Source organism: Pongo abelii, chromosome 13 (assembly GCF_028885655.2).
Source record: "Pongo abelii isolate AG06213 chromosome 13, NHGRI_mPonAbe1-v2.0_pri, whole genome shotgun sequence".
In the NCBI taxonomy this organism is placed as follows: Eukaryota; Metazoa; Chordata; class Mammalia; order Primates; family Hominidae; genus Pongo; species Pongo abelii.
In genome coordinates this window covers 19,881,264-19,902,242 of record NC_071998.2, presented here as the reverse complement: position 1 = coordinate 19,902,242, position 20,979 = coordinate 19,881,264, and the positions used below count along the sequence as shown (strand labels likewise).

Sequence of the window (20,979 nt, the reverse complement as noted above, 5' to 3'; positions counted from 1 at the left end):
TGCTCACCCTCACCAGTCTTCCTGGCCCACCCTGGTGGGGGCCTCCTAACCAACTGACCAAGGGTGTTCACCAGCACAGCAATGAAGCAGACTCACTATCCACAAAGCACCTTATCCAACTTACAGTTTTATTTAAGAAAAAAAGTAAAGATGAGAAACTCAACAATCCTTATCAAAACCCCAATGTCATTCCTCACAGCAAAAGAAGAAACAATCCTAAAATTCATGTGGAACCATAAAAGACCCTGAGTAACCAAAAAATGCTGAAGAAGAAAAAAAAAGTTGGAGGCATCACACTTCCTGATTTGAAATTGTATTACAAAGCTATAGTAATCAAAACAGTATGATACTGGCATAAAAACAGACACATAGACCAGTGGAACAGAATAGAGACCCCAGAAACAAATCCAAACACATATGGGTCAACTAATTTTTGATGAGGGTACCAAGAAGACACAATGGAGAAAAGATAATCCCTTCAATAAATGGTGCTAATAAACTAGATTTCCACATGCAAAAGAATGAAACTGGATCCATATCTTCTATTATACACAAAAATCAACTCAAAATGGATAAAAGACCTAAACATAAAAACAGAAACTATAAAACTCTTACAGCCTAGGGGAAAATCTCCTGGACACTGACCTTGGCAATGATTTTTTTGGATATCATATCAAAAGCTCAAAATAAATAAATGGGACTACATCCAAGCTCCTGTACAGTAAAGGAAACAATAAGATGAAATGGCAGCCTACAGACTGGGAAAAAATACTTGCAAACCATATATCTGATAAAGGGTTAACATCCAAAATTTATAAAGGACTCACATAACTCCATAGTGAAAAAACAAATAACCTGATTATAAAATGGGCAAAAGACCCGAATAGACATTTCTCCAAAGAAGACATAAAAAAATGGCTGACAGGTTATGAAAACGTGTTCAACATCAGCAATCATCAGGGACATGCAAGTCAAAACCACTATGAGGTATCACTTCATACCCAGTAGAATGGCTATTATCAAAAAGTCAAAAGATAACAAATGTTGGCGAGGATGTGGAAAAAAGGAAACTCATATACTGTTGGTGGGAATGTAGACTGGTACAGCCATTATGGAAAACAGTAAGGAGGTTTGTAAGGAAATTAGAAGTAGAACTACAGTATGACCTAGCGATCCCTTTTCTGGGCATATACCCAAAGGAAATAAAATCACCATCTTGTAAAGACATCTGCACTCCATGTTCACCGCAGCGCCATTCACAACAGTCAGCATATGAAAACAACTGAAGGTCTGTCAAGGGTGAATGGATAAAGAAACTGTGGCGTATGTATGATAGAATACTATTCCGCCCTAAAAAAGATCTTGTCATTCACCACACAGGAATAGGTCTGGAGGACATTAGGGGCAGTGAAATAAGCCAGATACAGAAAGAAAAATATTGTATATGGCCGGGTGTGGTGGCTCACGTCTGTAATCCCAGCACTTTGGGAGGCCAAGATGGGTGAATCACCTGAGGTCAGGAGTTCGAGACTAGCCTGGCCAACACGGTGAAACCCTGTCTCTACTAAAAATACAAAAATTATCCAGGCATGGTGGCGGGTGCCTGTAATCCCAGATACTCGGGAGGCTGAGGCTGGAGAATCACTTGAACCCAGGAGGCAGAGGTGGCAGTGAGCCAAGATCACGCCACTGCACTCCAGCCTAGGTAATAACAGTGAAACTCCATCTCAAAAAAAAAAAAAAAAAGAAAAAAGAAAAATACTGTATGATCCATCTCATTTACATGTGGAATCTAAAACAAATTCAAATATGTAGAGATAGAGAAAAAAGCAGTGGGTCCTTGGGGCAGGGTGGGGAGGTGTAGGTCAGAGGGTACATGCAGAGAGCAGACATGCAGGATGAACAAGTCTAGAGAGCTGATGCACAACACGAGGACCACAGGTAATAAACAAATTGTACTTCATATGGGATTCATGCTAAATGAGTAGATGTTAGCTGCTCTAGCCCGCCCACCCCCACCCCCTGCAAAAAAAAAAAAAGAAAAAAGTAACTATATAAGGTGAGGGATATGTTAATTTGTTTCACTATAGGAACCTTTTTTGTTTTGCTCTGTCGCCCAGGCTGGAGAGCAGTGGTGAAATCATAGCTCACTTTGTAACTCCAAATGCCTGGGCTCATGGAATCCTCCTGCCTCAGCCACCCAAGGAGCTAGGACAACAGGGGTGTGCCACCATGTCTGGCTAATTTTTAAAACTTTTTATAGGAACGAGGTCTCACTATGTTGCCCAGGCTAGCCTTGAACTCCCAGGCTCAAGCAATTCTCCTGCCTTGGCCTCCCAAAGCGCTGAGATTATAGGCATGAGGTACTGCATCTAGCTTATAGTAACCTTCTTACTATCTATCTGTATTCTATAACATCATGGTATATATCTTCATTATACACAATAAACTTTATTTGAAAAGAAGAAAAAAAACCCAGAGGGGCCTTTTAAAACTGCAAAGTAAGACAGATCTGCCTGCTCAAAGGCCACTGCGTCTGACCTGAGGGTGGTCTTTCCTCCCTGGAATTTCAAAGGCATCGGGTTGACTGGGAACCACCCAGAAACCCTGCCAAGGACCTTTTGCAAATTATATGAATGACCGTGGTTCCTGGTGGAAAAACTCCCAATAGTTCTTGGGAATCTAGGCCTCAGTTTCTTCATCTGTGAAATAGAGAATAGTTTACAATGTTCCCCGAAGTCCACTGAAAGCTAAGTAAAGAGCTCAGAACTGGGTGTTGGGGTCCTGGCTTCTGCCTTCTCAGGCCTTGTTTTTCCCCATCTACATGATGAAGAGACAACCTTTGAAGCTTGGCACATAGGAGATGCTCATACCACATGGGAAGGAAGGATATTAAACAAAAGGACTCGCCCTCATTACAGACACCCTGGAGCCCCAGGGCTGGAAGAGGAGTGGAGGTTTTTAAAAAATAGAGTTAATTCAAGTGTGTCCTAGAATGTCCACCAGTACCCAGAGACTTACTTGTTAAGCCTGTGGCCCCCCCCGGGTCTCTTTGCAACCAAAATCTGATTTAAACTCGCCCTCTAAGAGATTCTGATGCATGTTCAAGTTTGAGAACCATCATTCTAGTTCCATCTAATGATGGAAACTCCTCTGTAATATCTGCAATGTTTACTGTCCAGCTTTGCTACTTACCACCATCACCAGAGGGCTCATTCCCCACCAAGACAACCCCTTCCAAACAGACAGCTTTGCCCATGGTTAAGTTCTTCCATGTCCTGAGCTGAAATGTGGCTAACTACAGCTTGCTGAGGTTAGCCCAGCTCCGAGCTCTGGCTCCTGCTTCTGCCCTGCGAAGGTCCCTCAGAGACAGGAAGACCTGGGCTGCTCTTTTCCAGCTGTGCCCCTGGGGCAGAATTTCCTGTCCTTTCCCATCCTGGTTGCTTCTGCTGCCCGTTCCCCAGGCAGTCACCATCTCTCACACGGTGGGAGCCAGCAACTAAACAGGGTCCCGTGCAGTCTGTCCAGCTTGGCCATCAGCCCTTCTGGCTGGACACAACTCCGTCATTAACACAGATACTCCTGAGCTTCGGTTGAACTCCTTTTTGGGGTCTGCGGACCTCCTGAGTCCCCCCCCACCAGCCCCTCCCAAGTCCCGAGAGACAGGGTCTTATTGACATGCAAGTGTCATCAGGTATAGTAACACTCACCTCTTGACCACCCCAAAAGGGGCATGGGGCCGAGAGGTTTTCTGTGGTAGGAAAGGATGGGGGTCTTGCTTTGTTGTCCAGGCTGGAGTGCAGTGGCACATTCATAGCTCACTGTAACTTCTAACTCCTGGGCTTAAGTGATCCTCCTGCCTCAGCCTCCTGAGTAGTTTAGGATTACAGGTGTGAGCCACCATGCCCAGCTAATTAATTTTTTTTTTTTTCTGTAAAGACCGCGTCTCACTATGTTGCCCAGGCTGGTATTGAACTCCTAGGCTCAAGCGATCCTCCTGCCTTGGCCTCCCAAAGTGCTAGGATTACAGGCGTGAGCCACTGTGTACAGTTGGGTCCAAGAATTTAAAGAAGCAAAAGCCACTGGCTTTGGCCACACTTGGAAGGTTTGGAAATGGAACGTTGAAAGGTCACTGTCAGCTCTTTGTGGTCACGGTTCTGGGGGGCAAATCCTCTCGTGTTGGACATTCATTCTGGCAGCTTCTTGACAACCTCTTTCCACAGGGTGGAGAATTTTCTCAAAATTAAATCTCTGGCTCTTTGCTCCCTAATGAAATTGATTTCTGCCTTGACAGACAACAAAGCTTTCATTTTATTATTTGGCTTGGGTTTGACCACATTAATTATTGCTGTTTCTTTTTCCCCCTGCACGTCTGCAAGTAATTGAGTTCCACAAAGTTACTTACTATAGGAACTGACTGCTTCCTGAAAACACAGATCCCACAGAAGTAAAACAGGCAACCCTAGCTTCTTCAGAGATGACATTTTGGTTAGGGTTGGAGCAATTCAGAACAGGAAAATGTATTTTCCTAGCCTGAAAATCTGAACTCAACATGGAGTTATGCGAATATTTGGAGACTGTGAGTCTGAAATGTGGGTGTCTGGGTCACACCATCTCCTGCGTTTGCTGCCTCAGTCATCTTACCATCGATGTGTCAGAATCCTACACTGCCTCGAGCTTCTAATCACTGTTACTGGCATCATTCTTCCTGCCTCTGAGTACACTCTGCAGACGCCTGTTCAAGCTATACCAGGAGCTAAGAAAAGCCTGCCCGGCACCGTACAAATGCGTTTCTCCCTGCGAGGTTGTGTTCGGCCTCGGTGGGGCATACGCCTTTAGTGCCAGGAGGAAATGACAGGCACACGGCTTGCTCTCTGGCAGACTGGAAAGTGGTGGGGAGTTGTTGAAGGAATGGAGGGCTGGGATGTAGAGCACTGGTGTGGCCACAGGTGAGCCCCTCATCTCTCTAAGCCCGTCTCCTTCAGTGTAAAGTGAGTTGCTGCGGGGAGTGAGAGAGAGCTCACTAGGGCTTCAGAGTGTACAAAATCGTGGTCCTGGACCATGACTGCATTTATGCCTCACAACAATCCTGAGATGTAGGAACTATTACTCTCCCCATTGTACAGATGCAGAAATGGGAGGCCACACAGCTAGTAAGATGCAGAATCGAGATCTGAACCAGGGAGGGATTCCAGCTCCAGGTGGTCTACCTTCTTAGCCACGATACTCTATGCTCTTTCTCTACCGAGCCAATTAAAGTACCCCCAAATAACTGAGGCACAGAGAAGTTACAAAGAAAAGCTCAAGACAGAGCTGGAACCAGAAATGCGTTTCCTAACTCCATAGCCAATGAGCTTCCTGCTTTGCCTCATTAAAGAAAAAAAAAATCTCTATTATAGGCCGGGCGACTTTAGGAGGCCAAGGCAGGCAGATCACCTGATGTCAGGAGTTCGAGACCAGCCTGACCAACATGGTGAAACCCCGTCTCTACTAAAAAAAAAAAAAAAAAAAAAAAAAAAAAAACAACAATTAGCTGGGCGTGGTGGTGCACACCTGTAATCCCAGCTACTCTGGAGGCCGAGGCAGGAGAATTGCTTGAACTTGGGAGGCAGAGGTTGCAGTGAGCCGAGATAGCGCCATTGCACTCCAGCCCGGGCGACAGAGCGGGACTCTTGTCTCAAAAAACCAAACCAAACCAAACCAAACACCATTATAAAAGAGATTCACTGTGGAAAATCCAGAAAACACAAATCCAAAATAAAAAGAAGATAAAAACCTGCCATTTCATCACCACAGATAGTGGTTAATCACAATTTGGCATAGTGCCTTCCTGTATTTTTCCCACACACATGTGTACATGCATGTGATATACGGCTACCGACTGGGATGACCTTTGCAATCTGATTTTATTACAATCATGGCTCATTTTGAATGTTGTGATTATTTTTCTCTCAAATATAATCTCCAAATGTTTCCTGAGTACCTATCATGTGCCAGGCCCTCTGGGGTGTTGAGACCGAAAGACACATTCCCAAAGGAACGCTCAGCCAAGAAAGGTTCCTAGCAGATGACAAATTATTTCACACTACAACCCTGAGGGTCAAAATCAGATGTTAGATGGCAAATTTAGAAAGCAAGGTCCCAGGGTTTATGTACCTAGATTTTTTCCTGGGGGGTTTCTAGTAAAAACTGGAAAATCTGCTAGACAAATTCTAGAAGAGCTGTAACATTTTATGCACCTCAACCTCAAAACAAAAACTGGGTGACATTTTACAAAACAGAGAGAGGCTCTGTCACTTCCAAAGGAAAACTGAACAGCTGGCCACCCTAGCCAAGTTGGGACCTTAGGGAGGAAGGACACTGCATAGGGCCTTTCCTCTAATCTCCAACCTAAATGTCCTTGTACTTCGCTGTTGCTTCCCCATAACTTCCCCAGTTTTCTCCTCTCAAACATCTTAACATCTGAAGTCCTCCTTAACTGGCTCCTCCTCCAGGAAGACTTCCAAGATGCCCCTACTCAGACTACTTTCTTCCTCCCTCGCTTTGTCTTCTGCCACACCTCTGTCCATCACAGTACTTCCCTACTGTCCTATCTCCTTGTCTGGACTGTGAGCTTAGAGGCTGACATGTCTTTGTCTCCTCACCCAGCTGACAGCCCAGGGCACAATAAGAGCTCAGTGGTGAAAGCCATGCTGCTGACTTGTCTATAAGCCCCACCCTGAAAGCCTGTGCTTAAAACTTGGCAGGGTGATCTCCAAGCTGCCTGAGGCCAAAAGCAGAGTGTGGATTTTCCAAAGGAAATGGCAAAAATAAAATAAAATTAAAATTAAAAAATGGTTTTAATTAAAGCATTTGGAATAAGCTGGCTTTGCCAAACCCAATTGTTTCTGATATTCCTCTTGGGTGAAATAATCTTTAAAAAGATAAGAAAAAAAAAAAAAAGCAAAGCATTATTAAAAGTGGCAGAAAACACTCGTGCTGGAAGGAGGATGGAGACTGCTCACAGGGGAGCTTTCTAGAGAAGAGCAGGTGCAAGACATAGACCCGCGGATGGAACGGCCTCTGCTCCAACAGAGGGCAAGGGCGCGTGCGTGCGAGTGTGCCACACACACAACAAAACCTCATTTTATAGCCCTAGCATTTGAACTGCGGGAGTGAAGACGAGGGCTATAAAATTTGACATCTGATTTTATAAATCTGTCTCAAGTACTGACAATGTCTGTGGAGAAAATGAGAGAAGAAAATACCGTGCTTACGGGGCTCCAAAGGGTGATAATCCTGGGGTGGGAGCTGGGACTTCTGGGGGCTCTACCAGCAGCCTTCCACAGGACCTCAGGAAGGTCCTCTTGCCTTCCTGTGCCTCAGTTGACCCCACCAGGGTCTTGACCTGGATGATTCAACTCCCTTTGGGCTCTGACTCCCCAAAGGTCTGGGGAACAGTCAGGCCCTGTCTTAACACTGGGATTTTACCAAGTGAAGTTAGTTGCTTCAAGCCCCACCAAATGCCTCCAGGTAAGGGCCAATCATGTTTCCTGTGGGGCCTTTGCATCGCTTACCAAGCTATCAGTAAAATAAGCCCCTACAGCACAAAGGCTCTGCAAACGACCCTACCTGCATCTGTGCAGCCTCTCAGAGTTTACAAGAGCTTCCACTGCCATTGCAAATCTGGGCCTCAGGGCTGAGAGGCTGAGACGGGAAGTGACTCACTGGTGACCTCCTGGCTGGTAGGAATGGTGGGATTCAGGCTGTAATCCCCGGGCTCCTGATCACAGCCTTCCTCTCCATGCAGCCACCCTTTCACTGATGGCAGATGTGACGTCTGCAGCTGTCCTTGTGGCCTTCCCTGCAGCACCCTGTATGCCTTCTCCCAAGTCGCCAACCAACTCATTCCCAGATGGCTTTTGCAAAAATATTGTTAAATAATTCAAATTAACAAGATGTTAGAAATGTGATTGGAAGGAAATGTTTTTCTCATTTGGAGAGACCACCCAGTGCCTCAGAAGGCAACTGTCCCAGGGCACGAGAGGTTTCCTGGAGACGGACGGGCAGTTGGAATGGTTCCCTGGTGGCGGAGCCGCACAGGCAGATTTATGTAGGCTGATATGAGACAATTAAAAACCGGCTGGAAATGTAATCGGGGCTGCTCAGATGCTGGAGAAGACCAGGGAGCTCCGGTAAAACAAAGGGCACTGCTGCATCCCTGGCTCAGACGGGAGACGCAGCAGTCCAGGGAGGGAACCCCAGCCTGTTGACGGGCACGTCTGGCACTGCCAGGTTGGGGGGTGGTGCACTGGGCCGTGAACTGGCAGAGTGAGGCAGAATGAGTGCAGGCACCTCTTGCCTCTGCGTTTTGGGCAGCAGTGGGAAGGGGGAAGCTGAGCTGCAGGGAGTCTGTTTTCCTGGGTCTTTTCCAGGTCTACATTGCAGCCGGGAGCGCCACTATCCACCCAGCTGCTCCGAAATCTGGATGTGGTCCTTGACTCCTCACTCCTCCTCCCTCTCATCAATTCTACCTCCACACACCTCTCCTTTCTACTCCCACTGCCCTAGTAGTCCTTCACTCCTGATCTATCACACACCCAGGGCCAGATAGGGCTTCCTAAACTTCTCTCTCATCAGGTATGTAGGCCGCCTGCCACTGGCCCCTCTGAATTGGCCTTGGCCTCCTACTTTGCTACCAGATAGTCTCAGCATCATCAGCCTAGCACCTGAGTGCAAATGGAGAACTTCTAAGCTTAGCTGGAGCAAATGGCTGAGAAGGGTCAGGTAAGAACAGTGCTCCAGGAGCTGGGCAGGCTCAGCCTCTGCCCCTCCCTGACAACATGGCCTTAGACAGGTTCCTAAGCCTCTGTTTCCTCTTCTGTAAAGTAGGAGCAATGAGTTGCGCTTTCTTCACAGCTGCTTGAGGGCTGGACCCAGAGAAGAAACTAGACTCTTCCATTTGGGTCATGGATGCTGACACTGTTGGCTCAGAACCAGCCCCTCCGGTTTCAGGTCTCTGGGCTTTCTCCATGTCACCACTGCCTGGGGAAAGGTGTCTGAGAAATGCTGGGCACAGGGCTCATGGTCACAGGTCCTGTCAGAAAATCCAGCTTAGGTCCAGAGACCTGGTTGGCTATTGGCTGGGCTTCTCAGTGCCTGCTAGAGAGGAATGGGGGTGTTTCTATTCCGAGAGACCCCACAAGGTAGAAAGAGGCCTCGAGCTGTGTTGCAATCTCATCTCTTTACTCATTAACTGTGACGTAATGTGAACACCAGTTTCTTTATCTGTAAAAATGATGGCAATGGTTGCTACTCTTCTTGAACATACTATCACAGTGTGAAAGCTGGCTATTCCCAAATATCAGGCCCTGTGCTGGGCATGCTGACCCGTATCACCTCACTCATATGTTACAGCAGCCCAGAGCAGGTGGCGGGGCAGGATTTACACTTGCTGCGCTAGAGAGTAAACACAGGGCTCAGAGAACAGGCAGAACTCAAACTAGGGTCTGTCTGAACCCTTCAGAAAGGAAGGGTGCAAATCATGGTGACTAGTTTGGCATCCCGTAACTTGTCAGAGGCAGAGCTAGGATTTGAACCCAGGTCTCCTGGGCATAGGCCCAGGGCTGTTCCTACACTCTCCACCCCCACTGCACCAGAATCACCAAAGCACCAGGCTCGGAGTCCAGGAGAGGTGCCAGTCTAATGTTGAGGGTAGCATCCTTGGCAATGTTTTACCACCAGCAGGGCACATTTTCTCAGTAATTCTGAATAAAGGGAAATGTCATCTAATATTCCTCACAGTGTCCTCTCAATGGTGCCCTCTCTTATCCTGCAAGGCATCTGCACATTCTAAAGTTCACTGTTCTCATTTAGTCCTCTGCAAAAAGCGTTTGAGGAGTCTGTTTTGCCTACAGCAGCGGCTTCTAATTGTGGCATTTCTTTTAAACCTTTTAGAATGAGAAAACAGAAGCACGCTAATTGAGCAGAAAGTTCATTTTTCCTCCATCAGCCCTGAAAGGACATGAAATCCTCCATGTGATAAGAGCAAAGAGACAGACCCCCTCTTCCCCCACCACCCACCCCTGCTGCCCTGACTCAGGCTGGCTCAAACGCTGCTAGCAAACAGGGCCTGCTGGGAAAGCCAGAGGCAGGCAAGCTTCTTCCTCTTTCTGGGCCTCAGTATCTCCACTTGTTCAAGATATTGGACCAGAAAATCAAAAAAGTCTCCTTCTGTTCCCTAAACCCCAAGATTTCTGCTCAGGGTACTCCTGGAGCTGCTACCTTGACTGGCTGCCAACATGCTTCCCTATGAGATGAGGAGGCCAGACCACAAGTTCGGAAGATGAGCAGGAGAGCTGGAGGGGCAGCAGCATGGTGATGAAAAAGGATACCTGTTGAGTGGTCATTATCTCCAGCTCCTGATGAGCAACTAGGAGGTCAGAAAAGTTCACTCATTCATCCAAGGTCACACCAAAGCACAATGTACAGAGTGCAAGAGAGGTGAGAGGTTCAAGACAGGTTATCCAGGAAGAGGGGAGCCCGGATTGGACTCCAGCTCTGTGAGATTCTCTAGCATTCTTTCCAGCTGTAGCCAATAAAATCTAGAACCCATCATCATAAAGGACAGTGGATGTGGGCACAGACGGAGACTTCCAGGTTGAACCCAGACAATTTGCAATGCACTGGGCCACACCGAGCTCTTTCCCCAACAACCTGTGGCTCTCTGAGGTCCATAATAAAGATATTTGAGCTGCCACTGATAGAGCACTCATTATATGCTGGGGCATACGCTAAGCACTTCACATATATTGTCTCTGCATTAATACACCTGTGAAACCCATTTTATAGATGAGAAAACCAAGGCTCAGAGATGTTCAGTCCCTTTGCCCAACACTACGCTGTTAGTATGTGGCGGAGCTGGGTTTCAAGAGCCTAAGCCAAGATCCAGGGCCATTGTCTTCACCGCTGTGCAGAGCTCCCTCTGTTGGGGGGGGTCATGGGGCACATGGCCAGGAGCTCAGGGCCCCTGCAACCACAGCTGAGCAGTGTGGGGGTCCCGAGGCGAGCAGTACTGTACCCAAGCTGCACACACCTGCCTTCCCTGAAGTTTGCTCTTAAAAGGCTTCATCATCCCTGCAGGGGCCTGGCTGGGGAATACAGTGACCGACTAAGTCCACTGTCAGGTATTCAGGTATGCTGGGGCTGTGCGGGGAACTCAACAATGGCCAGGGAGGTCCCACTGTGGCCTTGCAGGGATCGTCCTGGTGGCTCACACATGGGAGCAAGCAATCACCACGGAGTTAGGTGTCTGGAGTCTCAGATGTTAACCCAACAAGGGGATGCTTAGACAGCAGAAGGAAGTGGAGACTTGCTCCCTGCTGATAGACGAGGGGAGAGCAGCCTTTCCTCATATCCTCACTCCCACCCGCCCCCAAACCTTTATTATTTCTTGCTCCTAGCTGTCAGCAGCAACAAACTAAGATTAATCACTTGCCTGCCTGGACCCAGACATGCCTACGGTTTGAAAACTCTCTCCTTTGCTATATTAATCAATGAAGGGACAGACAAAAGAAAAACAACCCTAACTGCCATGCACCCCCAGTGCCCCTCAGCTCTTCTTGGCCCTGTTACACCCACCCAACCTCCTCCGGAGCTATAGGAGGTATTTGCCGGCTGAAGACTGAGTACCCAGCAGTCAACACAAACCCGGCTGCTCTAAGCCGGATACAAATCGATGTCATCAAGCAATCTGAAGGACAGGAGGCAAGTTCTTGATAATGTCCTGCTCCTCCTCCCCTCCTTGGAGGAGATGGGACCTTCCTGCCATCCTTGGACTGAGAGGAAAGTGGTCTAGTCATGGAACCCTTAAACTGGAAACAAGTTTATTAATCAGACCCCAGACCCTCATTTTATCGATGCAAGTGGAGAAGATACCTGCCAGATACCTGCCCAAGTCATCCAGTGCAGCAGGGACAGCCTGGACTCACCCAGGGCTCTGTCCACTCTGCTGCTTCTGTGGTGATTTCTGAAGGCTCTGGAAAAGCTGGGAGAAGCAAAGACTGGTATATACTGAGCACCATCTATGTGTAGGACTTATCTGCCAAGCCTTACTTCTTGCTGAGGCAAGCATCCCGTGATGCTCAGGAAGGTACAGTACCTTGCCTAGCATCAGGTGCGGGAAAGAGACGGAAGCAGGACTTGGATTCAGGTATCTGACTGCAGAGCCTATGTTGTCCCTCTCCATCTTGAAAAGGGCTGCCTCGGTCTCCTGGGATGCCTGCCCACATGCTGTTCGCCTTCTGGACTCCTACATCAGGCCCCTCCCCAGCTCTTGGTCTGTGCCAGTTCACGTGGCATGTGTAGGGACATGGCGGGGAAGGGGGGGATCATTGGGGGGATGGGGAGGCAGAAGCTGCGTCCCTCCTCATCAGTACTCATGGGCCCCCTAGTTCACTCATGGTTCTAGAATACAGCCCTGACAATAGCACTGCATCCTGCTTCAAACCTTGAGGACTCCCTGCTGCCTCACAGGTAAAGCCCCGACCCCTCCACCTGGTGATCAGGGCTACAACTCTCTTGGGCTCAGATGAATGTGTCATTTGTCGTTCTTATGCAAGCTCCGCCCTGCCCTGTCTCTGGGCCCATTCTCTCTGCAGCCTGCCTTTTCTCCCCCGTCCGTGGGTCCAAGACCTGCCAATCCTTCACATTCCCCTTCCTGGTTCCTTCCCTCTTTCATAGCCTGGAAACTTTCACAGACAGAGTACTTTCTACTTCGGGCAGCCCTGAACACATTCTCCGTGAGTTACAGGTGTAAGTGTCTTCCTTTCCTTGTCAGGCTGTGAGCTCCTGCAGAGCTACAGCTCATTCAGTAACTGACACTGGACGGGGCAGAGCTCACGGGCTGGGCTGGAGAGGCTGTGAACAACCAAGTGCCACAGCATGATGGAAACAGGCCAGACCCCAGAGGTGTCTCCTTAGGTCACATTTGCAAGATGCCGAGCAATTTGCCTTCGGGGATTACAAAGCCAAAGGTCCCTCCGTAAGGACTCTATGCAGCCATTACCTCCACTGGCTTTGGGACTCTCACCACCTCAACCAAGCAGGGGCTGGGTCCTTGTCAAAGCTGCTGACTGCAGAGGCCTCAGAGGTGCCACTCAGTGCCCCTTCCCATGGGTCACACAGGATCCCTGCTCCATGAGGGCAGAGCCTGCCCAGCAGAACTGGAGGCCACAGCACTCACCCCGCCTCCCTGCTGTCTGCCCCCAGCTAGAAGTCCCCCAGTCTTTGAAGTCCTTCCCTCATCTTGTCCACATTCCTTTGCAAAAACTCACCAAACCAGAACTTGCGAAGACTCATTCACAGGCCAAAGTGCCTGAAGAGCCTTCTAATGAGATTTTTTTCAAGGCTTTTCATCCCTTTCCTCCACTGCCAGCCTTTCCAGAGACAGGAAACTGTGTTAAGAGTTTGACATTTTCTTGCCAATTTCTCAGCTCAACCCTTTGCTCCCTGAGGCTGGAGTGAGAGTATCCAGGGGCCAGTGGTGGGTGCCAGGTCAATGAGTTGGCGGGCAGCCAAGGGAGAGAGTTCTGCAGGCAGGAGGGGATAAGGAAAGTGTTCAAGAGCAATCAGGCAGAATCGCCGAAGATGATTCACAGGTGGGGGCCCCTGCCATGGAGGGGGCTCTGAGATGTGATGAGGTGTGCAGGCGCCACTGTGGGTCACTGCAAGTGCAGAAAGCTGGGGGGTGGGATGCAGACAGGTGGCAGCTTGGGCTGATCCAGGGACCCGTCTGGTCACCACAGTGGGAAGCTGTCACCATCTCTGTGGTCAGTGGTCATCTGCCAGCCGGGCAGCCTTACACCAACCCTAAATCCCTTCTGGGTGTCAGTTTCTCCACCCATGAAGCAAAGGGACTGGAGTAAATGGGTCTCAAACGCTTCTAGGTTTGACGTCAGAAGACCTTTCGACAGTGTAAGGAATGCCGGGGAGGAGATGGGAGGACATGGCTGGGACCCATGGCCTCCACTCCAGTCTTGGCTCTGCTGTGGACCCTGGCAGGCATTCAGCTTCCCCCAGCTTAAGATGAGGAAGAAAATGCCTCGCAGAAGGACCCTGGTGAGTGCAACCTGCACGTCAGTGGCCCCATCACTGAGAACTGCATCTCAACTCTTCTGGGAGCCCCCGAGACCCGCCAAGGCTCTCCTGCACCTCCATGGCTCTGCCTGGGCTGTCCCCTCTACTTGAGCTTCCCTGCTAGCTGTCCCTGTCCGGGGACCACCTGCCTTCTCTTGAAGGTTCAGGTGCAGCCTTCTCCCTGCAGCTTCTCCTGACTCTCTGTGGCAGGGACTGCCCGCCCACACGCCAGCTCTGGGCTCCCAAGACCCCTTGTGCAGACCTGTGTACAACAAGACACAGGCTGGCCTGGCCAGGCTGAGCCCCTGGAGGCTGGGCCTGACTGTTCTCACCTCTGGACTCTCTCTGATGCCCAGCCCAGTGGCTGGTACAGAGGGCTCTGAAAAATATCTGCTGAGGGAAGGGTGCACGGGGTGTCCTCTGAGGCTGAACTCCCCCAGATCCTTTCTTCACCCTAGAACACCCTCAGGGCAGGACAAACTCACATGAAAATGGCCAGAGGTGGATAACAAGCATAGCTGGAATTCCAATGTCAATTTGCACCAAGCTCCTGACAGTGTCAAGAATGCCATTCCCCACCCACCCCTGCCAGGCAGGCCGTGAGTATTTGAGAGATCAGGCCCCTCACTTGGTGGCTGGCAAAGATGGTGCTTGCTCCAGGCAGCCAGGACATGCAGTACCAGGACGGTTCCCCTTGCGGTTGAGGTGATTCATTCCAGGGCGTTGCTCCCCAACCAGCAGCTGGACTGGTCATCGGGAGCTGGGGCTCCTCTGGGAAACAAGTTCATCTCCCCTGAGTGGGCTGCCTGGCTCAGCCACAGGATGCCTAGCCCAGCCCACCTCCCCAATTCTGGCATTCTTCAGGGGAAAGCTGGGCAGGTGAGAACAACCCCAGCCTTTGGAGGTGGTGATCTAATGCCTCTAGATCTGCATGCAAAACTAGACCTTACCTCCAGCTCCTCTGGGCTCAGATGGGTCACCCAAATGACAGTTCCTGATAATGAGGTCCATGGGATGGGTGCAGGAAGGCAAACACAGAGTCTGATGGTAGAGGCTGCTGGGCTGCCTTCCCGGGCTGCCTTCCCAGTCTCCCTCCACCTCCTCCCCACACCTGGGAGGTGCAGGTGGTCCAGCCCACAGATGGGGACATGGGGAGAGTTAGAGAACCCCTGATGTCATTGGTGGAGGTGGCCTTAGAGCCCATTAAAGCCCAACTCCCAACTGGACAGATGTAGGCGAAGAAACTTGGTCACACAGGGAGCAGCAAGTGGCAGGACAGGACTCCTATCCAGAATTCTGGACAATGGGTCCTTCCTGTGGCTCTTAAAAATGGACTTCAATCAAACTGAAGGGCTGATCCCAGGAAACAGGGGCAGGGTTATGGGAATCACACTAGATAACACTGACACAGCACTGTCTGGGCTGGGAACACTGTCTGTCAGCAGCTCATTGCCATACGCAGTGCACAGATGAGGACACTGAGGCCCCTATGGCGTGACTGGCCAAGGCCACAAGGCCAGTGAGTGCAGGAGGCCAGGCATGAGGCCCGTCCCCTGCCTTCCCCACCAAACACAGCCGGGCCCTTGGGACTACATGTCTACGCTGTGAGGGCAGAATCAACGTGTCGTCGAGGGTGGTCCTACCCTCTAGGGAATGGCACACCCCAGCGAGGAGGGGAAATGACGCTCCTGGCCCTCTGAGCCCCACTGTGAGCTGGCATCTGGGCCTGCTTTTATAACTGAGGGTACACTGCATACGGGATTGAGAAACGTATTCTGCAGGAGACAGCTGGTGCTATTACTTCTGCCACTGGGTCTAGGTTCCTTGTGTGCTCCCTGGTTGGGACCTCAGCCCTGGCACATCCTGGGTACTCAATAGGCTGCTGTTCCCTCGAAGGCAGGTCTGCACTGGAGTCACCACAGGGCCCCAGTGCCAGCCAGGCAGGCCCTCAGTTCAAGGGCTCAGCACTTCCCCACCTCTGCCTGGATGAACAGGAAGCTAGAGCAGCTGATGGGGCTCTGACCCTCTAGGATGAATGGCCCGGCTTGGCATGGAGTGCTCTGTCTTGTCCTCCCTGATCCTTTCATGGAGGCCCCTCCAGGCCAGGCCCCCAGCCACAGGGATTCCAGGAGTAATGAGGTTCACTGAGGAACTCAGAGACAGATGCGGAGGGAGACACAGTGATAACCCCAAATGACCAGTGCCCCAGAGAGTCCCTGGCGCACTGAGGAAGCCCAGTATGCAGGGAAGGCTGGTGACACTGAGTCCTGTTGCTGATGCCACCTGCTTCCTTTACCTCTCACAGCCCAGAAGAGCGCCATTCACCTTGACGGCCCCATCAGCATGCCTGGTGGTGTGCAGGCCCCCCTGCCGCTGTCCTCTCCTCAGTCCAATTCCGCTCCTCTGGCTTTGGCCACCTTCTGCCCAGCCCCAGTTGCAGTTTAGCATATTGAACTTTCCTCGGCTGCTATAACTGACCCAATTCTTTCAGCCATCAGGTCTGATGGCAGACAACGAATTATGCAGGCGCCAGCAGCCTGGAGAAGAGCAAGGTACCTATTTCTTGTTTGTCTTCAGTGCCCTACCCACTGGGCTAGAAGTTCCCTCTGCAACCTCTCTGGTTAGGCAGTGGTCCAGCCTTTGGTCTTATTCCCCTAGTGATGACAGGCTCACTACCTTAAGGCAGCTTGGGTAGCTCTAATTCTTGATCTGCTCTGGCTGTTAGGAAACTTTTCCTCTTGCAGAGCTGGAATCTGTCTATGTATTGTCTGCCCACAAGTCCCGTGTCTGCACATCGCCTCCCTCTGCCCTGACAGTCCTTGAGAGATGCACAGTCCCCGCCCCGTGTCCACATGCTCTCTCTTCTCTAGGTGGACTCCCAGAGCCTGTGTGCCATGCCCTGCCTGCCTCTGCCCGTGCCTGCTGCCCTCCTGACTCTGAAGTTTGTCACTGTCCCTCTCAGGGCAAAGCCCAGAAGGTGTGGGGGGAGGGGTCAGTCGTGAGCAGAGAACACAGGCCAGTTTCACCTTCCTTTATTTTACTGAAGCCTCTCTCTACAGGGCCGGCATGTGTGTGGGCTCTCCTGACAGCCGTGTCCCTGCAGGCCTGCTCTTCCTCCTGTGGCCTCTAACAGCGGTAAGCGGGACAGAGAGGATGCCAGGCAGAGGGCTTCACTGCTTCTGGGTGTCTGTGCTGGCTGAAGAGCCTGGGTTTACACCCCAATTATGTCACCAGCTCTCTATGTGTCCTTGGCAAATCCCTCCTTTCTCTGGACCTCAGTTTTTCTGTAAAATGGGTTTCGGCATTCTTTTGCGTCCCGTCCAGCAATAGCACCCAACTAAAACACGCTTTTCTTATTTCTGGGCCTGCCCATCCTGACAGAAATGCCTCACGGGTCAGAAAGACCTGAGAGTTTCTAAAGCTGTGACAGGCAGTAACACCAGCTCTTCCCAGCGCTCCTCCTAGACTTTGTGCAACACCCAAACTCAGGCCCATCCAAACTGCAAGCCAGAGAGCTAGGAAAGGGTCATGCTCACAGTGGCAGAGAGTCACAGGCTGGTCACAAGTCCTGGCCCAGCCACTTGGGCCAGCCACACCCCGCTCCGTGAGCCTGTTTACTCATCTGCAAATTGGGGATGATATGTTCCTCAAAAAAATCAAAGAACTGTCATGGGCTTTGAGAGTGGGATGAGGCATGCTAGGAGCTTCGTACCACCCCAACTCACAGCAGATGTGAAAGCTATTCTCAGACAGTTAATATAAAATCCTAGGAAAAGGCCCCTCGTCTACTGGGAGGGCAGTAACAGCAAACACAAAAACTCCTCTGTATCCCAGGAGAATAGGATCAAACTGAAAAACCCAGGTTTGAAATAACGTGTGCTGGCAAGTTTCCCAGGGGACACTGGCGGGTCTTTCCACCACAGACACGGTGGCCGGCCACGCTTGCAGAGGCTGCCGAGGAGGGCTGGAGGTGCTCGGGGCAGCACTCACCTCAGGGAGAGGGAGTAGTCATGCTTGCTGGTCTGGCTGTTCCGGACAAGGTAGCTACACTCCTTGCAGAGTCGCAGCAGGTTCTCGGCGTCTCCTCTGCTGATGGCTCCGTGATACCATCTGTGGAGAGGGCAGAGAGCAGTCAGAGCCCAGCGTGATAGGATTCCCATGGCCCTGACCTGCCTTGGGAGGCTCAGCACCTGCAGAGAGCCTCCCTATACAAGCAGGCATGCACTGGTTCATTCCATGGGTACCCACTGTCCGCCTGCTGCTGCCGGGTCCTGGAGAGAGCACAGTGAACAAAACCCAGTCTCTTTTCACAGGAAGCTTATGCTCTGGTGCAGGCAGTTGGGCCACACACACTCAAGTCATCACAGAGCACACAGTGTGAGGACAGGCACCATGGAGATGAAGTAGCATAGGCTCATGCGGCTGGGGGCTGGTGAGGGACTATTTCAGGCAGGGTGGCCACGGAAGCCTTCTCAAGGTGCGGTGGCTCACGCCTGTAATCCCAGCACTTTGGGAGGCTGAGGCAGGTGGATCACCTGAGGTCAGGAGTTCAAAACCAGCCTGGCCAACATGGCGAAACCCCATCTCTATTAAAAATACAAAAATTAGCTGGGCATGGTGGTGGGCACCTGTAATCCCAGCTACTCAGGAGGCTGAGGCTGGAGAATCGCTTGAACCTGGGAGGCGGAGGTTGCAGTGAGTTGAGATCGCGCCACTGCATTCCAGCCTGGAAGACAGAGCGAGACTCCATCTCAAAAAAAAAAAAAAAAAAAAAAAAAGAAGAAAGAAAAAAAGTGACATTTCAGTGCAGACCTGCAGGAGGCAAGGAAGGAAGCCAGAGAGGCGCTTTCTTGGTAGACAAATCAGCAGCGAAGGCCAAGGCAGAAGGCTGCCTAGAGTGTTCTGGAAACGCTAGGGGCCAGCATGGACAGAGGCAGCAAGGGGAAGGGATGGGCAAGAGGTCCCGAAATGGGGCTGCGGCAGGGGCTTTTCTCTGTTTGAGCAACATGGAAACCATCAGAGGAAGCTGATGGGAGGGCCACGCTCTGACTCAGGGATGTGTGCAGACATGGATGGTGGGCAGTGAGGTAGCTGTCCATGCTCCTGCCAGATGGCTCTAGCACCGCTTGGGCATGTGGGAATCCCAGCATTACTGCTCCCAGACACCATGCATGTCAGAGGAGGGCAGGCGGCAGAATCTGAGGGGAGGAGTGCCGTGCAGAGGGCCCAACTCATCCCCCATCTCCCATCAGAGGAGGAAATGGAAGCAATGCTTTGCTTTTCTTTTTTTTTTTTTTTTGAGACAGGGTCTCATCCTGTCACCCAGGCTGGAGTGCCATGGCGCGATCATAGCTCACTGCTGCCTCAAACTCCAGGGCTCAAGCAATCCCCCCTCCCCGCCCCAGCCTCCAGAGTAGCTGGGACTACAGGTGCATGCCACCACGCCTGGCTATTTTAAAATCTTTTCTAGAGACAGGGTCTTACTATGTTGCCCAGGCTAATCTCGAATTCCTGAGCTCAAGTGATCCTCCCACCTCACCTCCCAAAGTGTCAGGATTACAGGCGTGAGCCATTGCATCTGGCCTGATCTTCCTTTTGTGTGTGTGTGCGTGTTTTTTTTTTTTTTTTTTTTGGTTTTTAGAGACAGGTTTTCACTCTGTTGCCCTGACTGTTGTGCAGTGGTGTGATCATGGCTCACTGCAGCCTTAAACTCCTGGGCTCAAGGGATCCTCCTGCCCCGGCCTCCCAAGTAGTGGGACTATAGGCACGCACCGCCATGTCTGGCTCACTGATTTTCATGACTGGAAGAGCTGACGGTAAAACTGCAGGGGAAGAATAAAGATCCTCACTGCCCATGAGTGGACACACTCAAAATACATTCCTGTTTACATGATGTTCTCTGCACGGTAGTGGAGGGGGTGAGACTCAGCCAGAAGAGGCAGAGGCACTGGGCGGTACCGTGGCTGGAGTGTGCTTTGTCCACAGAGACACGCATGCTGCTCCGAATGGTGGCTCTGCTGCCCAATGGCCAGGCAAGCCACTGACCAGGCAGCTCCTATTAAGCGAGGATCATGCCAACCTCTTTTGGGTTGTGGGAATGTAACAAGTGGCCCCACAGGAAGGGCCAACGTACAGCCTGATGTGGGGCGAGTCTTAACCGACGGCAGCTGCAGCATTAGCAGAAAGAGATTGCCCTCGCAGACTGTGTGGTGGCATCCCCACCCACAATGGTTGCAGGCCGCTGCCCATCCGGAGGCTGCATTTTACATTTCCAGGTGCAAGTGGGGATGCTGCCTCCTGGTGCCTGTCTCAGAGTGTCCTGCAAACCATGCCTCTGAGAGTTCCGGCACTGACATTCTCCTTAGAGAAAAACCCAAACCGCCCATCCCCATGCAATTCCCGCCACTCATGAGGCAGAGCTCAACAGTTAGTAGCAGTGGCCACAGCAAAATTAAAATCCTAAGAAAAAAAATCAACTTTAAAGTCAAGGACTGGAGAGTAAATGTGAGTGTCCTTGTCCAGTGGGAATGTGGCCAAGTGGTGGACGGTCCAGGCGGTGGCCACCAAGCTGGACATCCGGAGCGGAGACTTTCCAGAGGAGAAGGCAGGAAGAGCATGCAGACCACAGACCCCTTTCTTTCTAAAGGTACAGAGAAATATGTAAAGAGGAATGTGAAGTTGGGGTATACATGGGTTGCCACAATTAAAACATCACAAGTAAAACATTTCCTGAGACATGAAAGCCCATGTTATGCTTTAGAAAGGCTACATGGCTGTAATCAGGAGAAACAAAGCATTGACTTCGGAAGTAAGAGTCAAGAGGTTTGGGAAGGCTGTCCTCTGGGAGATTTCACTGTGTAACAC

At 50.7% G+C, this 20,979-nt stretch overlaps 1 protein-coding gene and 1 non-coding gene across 2 annotated transcripts in view; both read right to left on the bottom strand.

The window, feature by feature from the left end:
* Positions 1–20,979, bottom strand: part of SHB (SH2 domain containing adaptor protein B) — a 153,436-nt gene that overhangs the window by 15,000 nt on the left and 117,457 nt on the right. Inside the window, exon 5 of the mRNA XM_002819599.6 lies at positions 18,106–18,225. Within this exon, the coding sequence (XP_002819645.4) occupies positions 18,106–18,225 (120 nt within the window). The remainder of the gene's footprint in view (positions 1–18,105; positions 18,226–20,979) is intronic.
* LOC112135022 (U7 small nuclear RNA) lies at positions 6,171–6,232 on the bottom strand. The gene has a single exon (XR_002916342.1). It is a non-coding gene; the product is annotated as a U7 small nuclear RNA (small nuclear RNA).